The sequence below is a fragment of the Channa argus genome, chromosome 21 (assembly GCF_033026475.1).
Source record: "Channa argus isolate prfri chromosome 21, Channa argus male v1.0, whole genome shotgun sequence".
Lineage (NCBI taxonomy): Eukaryota > Metazoa > Chordata > Actinopteri > Anabantiformes > Channidae > Channa > Channa argus.
The window spans coordinates 9,898,716-9,912,518 of record NC_090217.1 but is presented as its reverse complement, the minus strand read 5'-3'; the positions used below and the strand labels follow the sequence as shown (position 1 = coordinate 9,912,518).

The 13,803-nt window shown below is 41.4% G+C and overlaps 1 protein-coding gene across 1 annotated transcript in view; it reads left to right on the top strand.

Moving 5' to 3' along the window:
* The first annotated feature begins 2,476 nt into the window (after positions 1 to 2,476).
* Positions 2,477 to 13,803, top strand: part of LOC137106788 (lysine-specific demethylase RSBN1L-like) — a 35,006-nt gene continuing 23,679 nt past the window's right edge. The window contains 2 exon segments of the mRNA XM_067490654.1: positions 2,477 to 3,217; positions 8,980 to 9,132. Coding sequence (XP_067346755.1) covers positions 2,554 to 3,217; positions 8,980 to 9,132 — 817 coding nt within the window. The 5' untranslated portion in view covers positions 2,477 to 2,553.

Below are 13,803 nucleotides of genomic sequence, written 5' to 3'. Positions count from 1 at the left end.
AAATATATTTTAATTTTGGAGTATAAAAGGTTGTGATGTTTTTTTAATTGGCTAAACAATTGAATTTTTTATAGTTTCTTTAATAGTTACAAATTAGGATTTTATATAATAAACAAATCAATTTATTGTTTAAGATTTGTTGACAATGTACAAAGCAATGCAAATTAGTTCACTGAAGTATTCTGTCAACGTGAAGCATCAGGTATCTTCTTTACCTTTCGGCTGTTCCCTTTCAGGGGTCGCCACAGCGAATCATGTGCCTCCATCTAACCCTGTCCTCTGCATCCTCTTCTCTCACACCAACTAATTTCATGTCCTCTCTCACTACATCCATGAATCTCCTCTTTGGTCTTCCTCTGTCCTCCTGCCTGGCAGCTCCAACCTCAGCATCCTTCTACCGATATATTCAGTCTCTCCTCTGAACATGTCCAAACCACCTCAATCTGGCCTCTCTGACTTTATCTCCAACACATCTAACATGAGCTGTCCCTCTGATGTCCTCATTCCTGATCCTGTCCATCCTCATCACTCCCAAAGAGAATCACAACATCCAACATCCAGCTCTGACTCCTGACTTTTCTTCAGTGCCACTGTCTCTAAGCCGAACAACATCGCTGGTCTCACCACCGTCTTGAACACCTTTCCTTTCATTCTCGCTGATACTCTTTTATCACACAACAGACCTGACACTTTTCTCCACCCGTTCCAACCTGCCTGCACTCGCCTCTTCACCTCTTTTCCACACTCTCCGTTGCTTTGAACAGTTGACCCTAAGTACTTAAAGTCCTGCACCTTCTTCACTTCTGCTCCCTGTAACCTCACTGTTCCACCTGGGTCCCTCTCATTCACACACATGTATTCTGTCTTGCTGTGGCTAAGCTTCATTCCTCTGTTTTCCAGAGCAGACCTCCATCCCTCTAGATTTTCCTCCACCTGCTCCCTGCTCTCACTACAAATCACAATGTCAGCTACAAACATCATAGACCATGGAGATTCCTGTTTAATCTCATCTGTCAGCCTGTCCATCACCAGAGCAAACAAGAAGGGGCTCAGAGCTGATCCTTGATGCAGACCCACCTCCACCTTGAACCCCTCCCTCACACCTACGGCACAACTCACCACGGTCTTACAGCTATGATACATGTCCTGCATCACTCTAACATACTTCTCTGCCACTCCAGACTTCCTCATACAATACCACAGCTCCTCTCTCGGCACCCTGTCATACGCTTTCTCTAATTCTACGAAGACACAATGCAACTCCCTATGACCTTCTCTGTACTTCTCCATCAGCATCCTCAAAGCAAATACTGCATCTGTTGGACTCAAACCATATTGCTGCTCACAAATGCTCACCTCTGCCCTTAGCTTAGCTTCCACTGCTCTTTCCCACAACTTCATTGTATGTATCAGCTTTATTCCTCTTTAGTTGCCACAGCTCTGTACATCTCCCTTGTTCTTAAAAATGGGCACCATTACACTTCTCCTCCATTCCTCAGCATCCTCTCACTCTACAAGATCTTGTTAAACAAACTAGTCAGAAATTCTACTGCCACCTCTCCTAGACACTTCCATACCTCCACAGGTATGTCATCAGGACCAACTGCCTTTCCACTCTTCATCCTCTTCAACGTCCTCCTCACTTCACTGTTACTAATCTTTATAACTTCTTGCTCCACAACAGTCAGTATAATTTATTAGACTGTACATTATAATGACCCAATATTAAAATAAAGTAATATTAACAGGGGCCATTAAGCATAATGAACATTAAGCATGAACACATTTTTACTTCTGATACTTTAATATACTTCTAAACTTTCAATTAAGTAAATGATGGATGCAGGACATTTACTTTTAATAATATACCTTTTAGTGTGAATCATTTTATTTAATGGTCCTAGACAATAAACTGAATATTTCTTTGATAACTGATTAACCAAAACACAAATAGTTTTCCTGGACCCCATTTAATTCATATACATTTACAGGAACATACTGGAAAACTGAAGTGATTACTTGACTAAATCATTCACACCTATGGACAACTTAGAGGCATTACTGGCTGCTTGCGCTGTGAAAGCAAACCTCAGTAACTGGAGAAATACTATCCAGGCATAGTAGAAACATGCAAACAAAATTCACATATGACATGCAAAGGTTGTGCAAATTTCCCCCCCGAAAAAATTGATTAGATGTGAGATCCAAACAATATGCAAAAGTGTGATCCCCCCCAAAACCTTTTCACTCCACTTGCAACCAGTACTGTTCATAAGGTCCGAAATCTACACGTTAAGTTAGGTGTTGGAGCATATTTTTCCAAAAAAACAAAACACTGGAACATACTTACATACTGTCGCTTTAACATGCAGCTACTAAACCCCGCCTCTACTTTGCCCTCTCCACCTGTCAGTCAAATTTTAACCCCGCCCCTCTCATTCCGCCAGTCAGACACGCCCCTCCGCTGCCTGCCTGCACGTCGAGCAAAAAAAAAAAAAAAAAAATAGCAGCGGCGGCCGTTGAGGAAGAGAGTAAATAGAGAGAAGCCTCAAGATGGCTGACTCGCTGGGCTCCGTTCACCTCACCGGAGCTGCAGCTTCTGCGGTATCGCCGCCAGTCGCCTCCGCTAAAAGCCAGACTACCAAGCAGACGGAGGCGAAGGGAGCCTCAGATAACCGCTCTCAGTCTTCCCGGGATTTTAACCCACCACTGCCGCCGCCCAAGAAGGTCCGAGTCGAGGAGAGAAGCGTTAAACCCAAGAAAGTCAGCAGGGACGGCACAGTTGGAGGCAACGGTAGCGGCAAAGAGAAACCTCAGCAGCCCACGAAGCAGCAGCAGAGTTGTGGTAGTAGCGCGAATTTGTGGAGCGTCAGCCAGGTCAAGACGAGCAGCAGCAGTAACAACAACAACCCTCCGGTGCCTGCTACTGGTGGATCCCAACCACCGACCCACGCACACAAAGTCTTCAAACAGAGCGATTTCTTGCTCCACAAAGCGCCTTCCTCCACGTCCAAACCCAAGAAATCTGGCAGAGATAAACAGCGAGAGAAAGAGAGGGAGAAGGTGAAAGGAGGCGGAGAAGAGAAAAAGAAACATAAACTGTTGTTCACCTCCAGCATCGGGAGTAACGTTAGTCACAACGACGACGATATCAGCAGGTTTAATAATATTTCTGCAATGAAGAGAGAAAATGGGGAGGTCATGTTGGTACCCAAAGGTAGGCCATCGTAGTATGTTTTCTTTTATTAAGAGTGATTTTAATGATGAAGCAAGCTGATAAAGTTTAACTTTGTCTTCATTATAAGTAGCCTAGCGAGAGTTATGCCCTTTTATAGTTCCTTGGCTCATCGTATATTCAGACACTTGGGAAAATGAACATGTGGCCCGGAGTGTGCAGTTGTCTGCCTCCTAATTTGTCCCGTTTTCCGACTAGCCACTCTTCAAAGAGGCTGTTGGACGGCGTATAACGTGTCGTAATGTGCTGAATGGGTGCTTTAACAATTTTTTGGTCGCTGGGGGGGTTGTGTTCACGTCGACTTTAGTGCCCAGCGACCTCTGGGTTTAGTCGATGTTTCTACAGGCTTACGGCTTATGGCTGCCAGCTTTCGTGGCTTGTTCACCCGCTCGTGAACCCTCGAGCCAACCCTCGTTCCAGTTATATTGTAACCAGCTGCTTTCGTGCTGCTGCGGAATTCCGACGTACTTACGTCCTTGTGACCAAACGTAACAGTTTTATTCCCATGCATATGTAACGTCCGTAGACTCGTCTTCAAATGTTATAAACGGAATAAACACAATGTGATATTTCTCATCAGTATCGATTGATGTAAACAGTTATTTATTCTATAACATAAACTGAATAATTTTATTTTCTATGTATGTACTAAAACTACGCGCTGCTGTCATAATAATATGACAGTCGCCCGCCATTATAGGGTAAGTGTTGTTTTGGTAGCGCACCACGCCCCCCTCGGTAACCCCCAGGCTGTGTGGGAAACACGGAGCATCGTTGCTTGTTAATGTCTCCATGTTGTACAGTTGTACACGGACAGGATGCTGTAGTCATTTTGCCACTATTCCGCTAATCCGTTTTGCCGCTGAAATACTTATATATTACACTCCAGTAATACACACCACTATTTATATTTTGCGTTTATTTTTGATTCAACCTTTAAAAAGAGAAAACACAACAATATATTAATTAATAAACAATAACAATTTATTACCAGATATTGTCAATACATATTATTATTTATTGCAAGTACAAGGAAATACATTGTCTAAATATGACTATGCTACTAAAATCAGCTAAGCAATATACACTGCATTTACACTGCAGTTTATTGTGTACACTGAACTGAAACTAATGCAACACAGTTATTATCAATTCTCCCTTTGTAAAGCAAATAAGGTTCAGTTTTTTAATAAATTATTTTTAATTAGTTATGCCAGCAACATAGAAACCTATTTGCACTTATTTTACAGTTTTTCATGAACACGCTAGCCCATTAATGTTTAAATAACTTTATAGCGTGACTTCTTCATTAGTACATTGTTTGTGCACATGCCTTATTATGCTTAATTTTTTTACATTATAAACTAAGTTCTGTAGTGTGAATGATCAACATACACATAAAGAGAAAGGAATATTACATTAGTTGACTGGCTGTGTCTCAATGTAAAAGTCTGTACTTGCATATTTGTATTTGCCACTGTGTGTAAATGTCATTCTTGCGTGAGTGACAAGACACAAGCAGCAGTGGGCATGTGTGATTGTGTGGGTGCACGATGTCACCCTTTACAGTTGGTTAGTTTAAGAGGTCATGCCATGCTCTGAAAAGCCACTGCCATCTGCGAGAACATGAGAAAAAGACATGTTGTGGGCCTGTACCCTAGCAAAAACACTGTCTTGTACACAGGTTGTGGTGGATGTCAGTTTTATTTTATTCAAGCAAATTGTGTTAGGCAGTGCTTGACAGGAATTTTAGAACAACCAGAACAACTTCTTTAAGATACACAAAATTATTTTGAAATAATGATGTTTCTTAACTCAGGAATGAATACAGTTTTATTAAGCGTTCAGAACACAAAAAAATAATTAGTTTAGTTGTATTACAAATGTGTCAGTTTTATTTTATTTGCATATTATGTTAATGTTGTATGCTGGCCTGTTAAGAATATTAATATTTAAACACTCTGGAAACCACTTCTAGACCTGAAAATTTTAGTTGAAGCAGCCAGTAACAGTAAATCATTACACTTCTTTAGAGGTCCCACTGAGGTGTTAATGAGCAAAAGCACTGCTGTAGTGTCCCATTCAGCATCCAGTAGTAAGAGCTGTAATTATATGCAATGGCTTAAAATGTGAAGATTAGGAAATACAGTGGACAAGTGGAGCAGATTTTAGCTGGAAAAGCACTCCTTAGTCCTGAGGGAAACGTTTAGGATTTAAAGGCTATGTATCAGCACCCACCTGCAAAATACTAGTCACAATATGCCAGTCTTCTTCCTTGGCTGTGTGACAGTTTGACAGCTGCTTGTAACACAGTCTTAAGGTGACACTAAAAAAATCAACTTGAACTGTGTTTTTAAAATCTGTTGAAGGGCAAATTGGCCCAGTGGTTAGACAGACTAACAGAAGCACAGGAGTTTGAAGCTCAGAAACTGTCCGGTGTTTTTACCTTCCTAGATGGGCAGATTTTCCAACAGGGAGTATCACATAATCACAGAAGTATTATTAGTGGTGTGGTTGGTGTTGGGTTGAGAATGAAAGCAAGTGCCAAGTGGGCAGTGACTTCTTGTTAAGTTTGTTGCTGTAACAAGCGACACAAGTCTGGTGCTCCAAGGAAAATGTTGGGAGGAATTTGTATTGTAAGTAGTGATTGACCAAGGTAACAAGTTAAATTCTGATGTAAAATATTTATGCCTTCAAGTTGTTTACATGTGAGCTAGTATTATGTTTATCAACACCTTAAATCTATTATATTTATCATATGTAAGTTGAATTTAGAGGCATCATAATGGAATTAATAAGAAGCATGTCAGTTTTTAGTCACCATTTGCAGTGTAAACTAAACAGATTAACAAGTAAAGGCTGATGCAAAACAGGTAATGTATGTTTGTTTTTCTAGTTGCAGACTTTAAGCATTTATTAGGAAATTTAAATAAAATACTCTTTCTAAACACAAATCTGGCTGGAAAACAAGAAAGTCAACCAATTTTCGAATTATTCAGCGTGCAGTTTTTTGTTGCTATGCATTTTGTTCTGGACATAATTCTGACTATGAAACAAGTCATGTAAATGTTATGTTATTGGCAAAGTCTGTCTATTGTGTATCATGTAAATGTCTGAATTACAATAATTAGGTTATTTATGTGCATGCAAATGCACCACCCTGACAGAATCCTCAACTGTGTCTGGGACTGCCCGACTGTACAGCGAGTGGAAAAATGAGGAGAAACTGAAGCTTGGCTGCAATCAGAATCCAATTAAGTTATTGTCGGCTGGGCTATTTGTTCAGTCACAAAATTACAAGACATTTAATTCTGCATGTTTAGTAGCAATTCAGTAGAATGACAGATTGTATGAATCAAATTATTCTGAATTCAGATTGGTTAGTGAGGCTGGGACTTACCACACCACCTTGGGTGGATTGACCAGCTGGAGTAGCAGGATTTTCCTTGGAGGCAGGTCCACCTGTAATGCTACGGTTCAGAGAAAAATAAAAGATAGTACTGCTTATTGGTCTTTTTACACTGGTCAGTCAGAACTTGTAAAATTCACACCACATAAAATCACAACAATAGTTTTTAAAGTCATTTGTATTTAGTGTATTTTCAGCTCTAATTTTCTAAAGTATCAAAGTATTGACTACTGACCAAGTATTGACTACTTTTCAAAAGCTGGTATTCCTCTACTGATATATTTCAATCTAACTGGCAATAGTTTGCTTCCATAATAGGACACAGTACTGCCCCATATTTATCTAAAAAGTTCAAGTTTCTCTTTATTATATGTGGAAGACCATATAAATCAGTTGTGTCCTGTGTATTTAAGTTCAGGTCAGCCAACTAGGCTTATTTATCTCCCATTGGCTCTAAAGTCTATGAATGTTACTGCTTTGGAGTCTGCCATGTTTTTATAAATCTGGCAGAAGATCTGAGTATGCTTCCCTTTTTTAGGCAGCTTCCTGTGGAGCTAAATTGATGCTTTTTTTTCACCAGACTGCCTAGTATTTCACAGCGTTTATTTTGCATGGTTCTTAAAATGGTTTGTTAACATTCTTGGCATTCCTCTTAATAACAACAGTGTAAGAGGTTGAGAACTACCTGCCTGTAAAGTAGAAGAAAAATGACACACTAAAAATTCAAAATGCCAAGGTATTTATTTAAATATTACAGCGGAAAAGAGTGCATCGATGTAACTCTAATTCTCCTACTGCTCTTTTAAGCCTTTTTACTTTCAAAGCATTTTCTCCTTTGATCCTGGAAACGTCCACTGTGTTCACTTTCTCATTCCCCACGTCCACAGGAGAGTGAACAGGCAAAAAAGACAGCTTCCTTTTAAAAACGGATCAGACCAACTTCAAAGAAAGTAGTTCTTTGGAATGTAGAAAAAGAAAGACACAGCAACTATTGTGGAAAAAATTAAGGCGAATTTCTTTATAGCAAAATGAAAAGAAATAAAGAACCAAAGGAGGCAAGGAACTAAAGATTTGATTAAATTAAAGTAATTTTAAAAAGGTAATGTCTCTGTTAGCTTAGCTGGAAGTGAAAATCCTCATTTTACCTAATAAATGTGTGTTTGTCAGACTGCACACACTTAGAATTGCCTTGCCTTTCAGAAAGCCCTTCAACAACTGAAGAGGTGTGTGAGATGGTGTGATATTTACATTTTAAACTGATGCTCTCATCTACAGCGATTTGCAATGAGTGTTGCATTTGAGTGCACTCTAACTCCTCAGTCTGTAATCTTTCTTCAACACTTAAATGCTTTTTGTTAGACAGAGAAGCACTGAAAGAGGAAATAAAATGAATCCAAAATCAAAGCAGGAAGTTTTAAGATCAGAGCATATTGAAGCAAGTAGGGGCAGAACATGGATGAGAGATGATTTTGGGGATAGAAACATGATGTGGATCTAAATGAGATGTGTCTTAAGTTTATGAGCAAAGTTGCAGAGTGACTGTTGCAGTCTTAGAGGGAATTAGAAGGTCATTGCATGACCAGGGAGAGAAGGAAAGCAAACACATTTAAGGAAATGCTAATGGTGAGGGTCAAGGTGAAGCACTTGGCAAGAGTACAGATAAGAGATTAGGATATGTGATGTGCATGTGTGTTTTGTAAACAGGGCTTGACATTGACCATTATACTTGCACTGTCCCTGAAGTGGCTAAACACCTTGCATAGAGTCACTTTCTGATGTACAGAGATGCACTGCACTTTGTGTGTACAATGGTGTTTCGTTAAATGTAAATATACAAAAAACTCTAGTTACAACAAGTACAAAGGAAATGTCCACTCTAACTACAAATTACCATACTGGGTTCATGGTACAGATAATTATCATATGTCACACAGTATGAACTCAAGGCACTCTGCAAAAACAATATCATGGTCAGCAAAAAGTATCATAATCCTGCCAACATATTCTACAATAAGTCAATAACTTAATTATTGTGACACGTCTATCTCCAGATTTTGTTACACCTGTTATGTGCCACCACATGTCTCCTCCATTTCACATCTCTATTTTGTTCCTAAAGAGATGTTTTGACCTTCTAATTAGAATGTTTTGTCCCGTTCTTCATTAGAACAAAAGTGCAAGCCAATAGGCTTCATGATAGAGGGGTGTTTCACTGCTATATTTCACCTGCATTTGACAGTGTTGATGTCAAGCCCTGTTTGTAAGTGAGAAAATCTGAGCCCTAATATTATGTTTGTACCATCAAGGTTTAAAATCTTTTTTTTTTTTTCCACAGAGCACTCTAACAAGGACAAGACAAAAGATGGAGCCAGAGAGGAGAGGGACAAGAAGAAGGTCACAGAAAGAGTAAGAGAAAAGGAGAAAAAGAAGCACAAAATGATGAATGAGATCAAGAGGGAGAATGGAGAAGTTAAGCAGCCGCTTAAAGGTGGGTGGGAAATGCACACTGTACGTGCATACCAAGTGATTGAAGCAGCGCTGAGTTCTATTTTCCAGTTAAGTGTTTGGTCCAAGAAAAATTAGTTTTCAGTGTTGCAAGAAGACAAAACATTGGGTTATTTAGCGTAATCCCTTGTTGTTTGATAACAGACTGAGGGTTTTGATGGGGTTTGCCTCTGCGTGACCAACTACGAAAGCTCCACTGACACCAGGGCTGTCAGTGACAGACAGGTTGCGCTGTGCTTTGGCCTCCGCCCTCCTCTTACAGCCAGCCGCCCCTCCTACTCATTTTAGGCAGATTTCTTTCCGTGTCTATGCAAGGAGGAAAAATTGGTGAAACACCTCACCGTCTTATCAAAGAACCAGGGATTACGTTAAGTAACCCAACATTCTTTTCCTAACATTCGCTCAGTGTTTCACTATGGGAAATGTAGCCCACTCCCATATTGCATAAGATTTCCCAAACCATGAATGGAGTGGTGATCTGGAGTCAAACTTTAAGCTGGACCACCGATCACCCCAATAAGGGCCCATGATGTGGCCATGTTCCTGGTGGAGTGAGCCCTCAGCTCCAGAATAGGTCAAACTCTCCTGCATCTATATAGATATGGCCTCCATGATCCAGTGAGACAGTTTCTGATGAGAAACTGGCTTGCCCCTGTGAGGAGTGGCCCATGATACAAATAGCTGCTCTGTTTTTCTAAAAGCTGTTGTCTTATCCACATAAACGTACAAGGCCTGCACTGGGCATAAAGTGTTAAGTTGTTGAACCTCCGCCAAAGGAAATGGGGAAGATAAAAAGCTAACCGCTCCACAATGGGACACCTCTATGACGGCTCCACTATCTTAGGCACAAAGGCTAGATTGGGCCATAGACACACCTTAACCTGTTTTGGGGCCCATTGTAGACACAAAGGGTGGATGGACAGGGCTTTTAAATCACTCACTCCCTTAGCTGTGGTCAGGGTTAAGAGCAGTACCGTTTTAATTGAGAGAAAATTCATACCTACATTGTTAATGGGCTCAAAAAGGTGATAAGAGAGGGCGTCCAAAACGACCGTCAGATCCCACAGCTGGACAAGCGGCCTACAAACTGGAAGGTGGCAGCAAGCACCTTTTCATAAAACGACATAGTTTCAATAGTGTCAATAGGACCCTAGGAGATGGACCTGCTGCATTCAGGTTCCACCTTTCACATGGATCCTGAAACAGGGGGTCCCTTCGTACAGGAAGTGGCCAGGGTTTGTCTGGTAGCAGCAGAATTATCTGTGCTATCCAGTGCTTGGATGGCCAGTGAGGAGCTATTGAAATTAGTGAGAGGCCCTGCTCTCTCACTATGGCTAGTGTTTGGGGAATCAAACTGACAGGTGGAAATGCATACAGTGGGATGCTCGGCCATGGGAACACTAGAGCATCCATCCCCATATGGGGCATTCATGTCCGTTAGGGAGAAGCACAATGGACCGTAAGCGTTTTCTTGCGAGATGAAGAGCTGTGGATGCCCTTTTGAATCTCTGCCAAATCTGTTCCACCACCTGTGGGTGAAGGCTCCATTCCCCGTATAGGGTATTACATCTAAACAAGCAGTCCGCACCCCGTTTCAAAATGCCTGACATGTGTGGCATGCAGGGACATAAACCATGTTCTGCTCCACAAAATTATTTTCTGGCAAGGTTTGTACGGGTGCTTGAAAACCTTTGAATAAAGTGCTTGAAAAAGCTCAAACTGACACTGAAAGTGCTTAAATTTGACCCTTTAAATGGTGTAAGAACCATTCTCTGGGCTGGTCTGTAGCTGCAGAGATCGAGGTCTGCCCTGGTGGTTGATATAAACTACAAGTGTAGAGTTGTCTGTTGTTACCAACACATGATATCCTTGAAGAAAACTGATAAAAATGCTTCAGAGCCAAAAATACAGCATGCAATATGAGCACGAGCTGTCCTCTGGAACCATACGCCATTCACTGCCCTGCCCATCAGAGTTGCGCCCCACCCTGTCAAAAACACGTCCGTCATAAGTGTCATCCTGATTACCTCCAGTGGCACCCCCTATGTAAGGATTGTAGGCTGTACCTTGTTATGCAAACTTCAGATGTAGTCTGTGTGGGGTGATGTGAAAATATGCTTCAGAGAGATTGATTGTTACAAACCAATTGTTCAGGCGAGACGAGCGACAGAATGGGGTGAAGAGAAGAGCTGCCTTTCTTTGGAATGAGGAAGTACCCAGAGTGAAAACCCAGATTAGCTTCCTCGCTCGGAAAAATTCGGATCGCCTGTTTGTTTAATAGGGATGTGATTTCTTCTTAAACTTAGGCTGAGTCCCGAATTGCACACTGGTTGTGTGGTTTTTGCTGTTCCCAGGGTTGGATGGACTGTTCCTAGCTGCTACTGCAGTGAATGAGTGTTTGCCCCACGGTCTCGGGTTGTCAGACTTGGCCTGCTGGTTAGGCTTCTGACAAGCTGTATGTCTCTTTGCCCTGCCAACACTCTGTTTACTTCTGGCTGCAACGTCTGCCTTCTGTGCATCACTTACACCTGACAGGTTTAGCCAGAGGGCTCTTTCGCCTGAGACTGCCAGCCCCATCACTTGACCAGAGCCCTGGACTGCCCCCCTGGAGGAGCATAATATGAGGTAATTTACAATGCAGTTCTCATCCCAAAGAGCAGGGTTAGGAGACCCTGAGTCCAGCTGGTGACCCATGTCTTCCAGGATCTCTGCCTGGTATGCAGACAGCAGTGTAACTGCATTAAGACAGCACACTGATTGGGCTCCATATTTGTACATTCTCTGGAAAATGAAAGCAGTGAGACAATTAATTTTACTAGGGTTAGTGTTCCTCTATATCATCCATATCAAAAAGATCAGAACCAGCATCTCACGCTGCATCCTCAACACCCGGATCGCCCTCCTCTTGTTTGGTGAGCTCCTTGAACAGAGGTGGCGTGATGAGAGACTCGACATTGATCATATCTGTTTGTTTGTTATAGCTCGCAGATGATGATTGTCAGTCGTGGCTGTAGGGGTGGCGGCTGACGACAGGCATCGGTGGACATGCCTGTGGGTCCACCTATGACATAGGCTGAGGGTCCTTACGTGAGATAAAAGAGCTGCATGATATGGACACGGGTGAGATGCAGCCTCTTTAGGCTCAAACCATTTGGCTGGGGTTGTTACCTTAGACATAACGTAGCTCACGGAAGGAGAGTGTTGGCTTGTCACAATTAATTTGCCACTTAGGTGAAGTGAGGATTGATCCGAGCCTACCTCTGTCGCTAGACTAAGCTCGCCATAACACATAACATAATACATGGATAAACTTTTTTTTTAATTGGTATTTTTTTATTTTATTTAAGCTAACAGGCTATTACTAGCAAATGTTGTTGGCTTGGTGAATCGTTAGCCCAAGTTACACTGGTACACTGAACCGGTAAGCCAATATAAGGTAGCCAAGCAAAGAACTTGCCTTAACGCGGACACCGTTCCCCAAAAAAAGTGTAACTCTTAAGTTCTTCTTGCAAAAGACTTACCCACTGCACTCCATGCTAAAGCCAGAAAAAACTATGTTCAGCGGTGCGCTCCTTTACGGGCTGTCTCTGGACTATTAAGCAGGTTTACAGCTGAGGAAGCTTATAATAGCGCACGGGAAGAAAGCGAGAATGAGTTAGGAGGGGCGGTCGGCCATGACAATAAAAGGATGGTGGCCCACAATGCCTGTACAGTTAAATGGTAAACTGTGCGACGTACTCAGAGGAAACTCAAACAACATAAATCTCTCTCTTTCTCGCTCTCTCGCTCTCTCTCTCTCTCTCTCTCTCTCTCTCTCTCTCTCTCTCTCTCTCTCTCTCTTTCAAAACATCGGTTTTGCTTCTGCAGAGGACATTTTCATGGCGATTTATAACAATGCAGTTAAACTTGTTTATACCTTAAACTTTCTTCACATACTCTAAAACACCTTTTCTGCAAGCGGGGGAGAGCAGACCTCGGCTCTTATTATTGTAGCGGAAAACAAAAGAAAACCTTTAAATTGCAGCTCTTGCAATTTAAAAAATTACTTTCCTTTAAATTGCAATATTGATTTGAAACCATTTAACTGTTCAGCACTACTGTCTATGTAACACAAAGGTGATGTCTTCAAATGTCTAGTTTTTCTCAGCCTGAAATCCTAACACCCAAAAAAATAAGTTTGTAAAGTAATGATATTATAAAAGATGACTGCAGATTATCACATAACTGAAGCTGGTTAATACCAAAATAGTTGTAACATCTTTTGCAAGAATAAGCATGCTCAAATGTGCCACTGGTAGGTCAGTAAGCAGCGTAACTACACAACCCACAGGCTCCATGTTTTCTCTCGGACCTTTTTGTCAGTTACCATAGCATGCAGCTTAAAACAAATTGAATTATGATGATACTAAAAAGAAGATTGTGGACACAAGAATGAAGCTGGAGCAAATCTATTACACACAGCTTTATTGGATTCAATTATTGGATTCACTGCAGTTAGAAACATACACGGGCATAATGTTTAAGCACACCCTGTATGAGCAAACACAACACGACTAGTGCCAGTATGTCACTGTCCCCTCCCCATCCCCTCTTTTTCCCATTCTGTCTTTTCTTACCTGTATCTTTTCTCTCTGGTATCAGTTCAACAAGATGT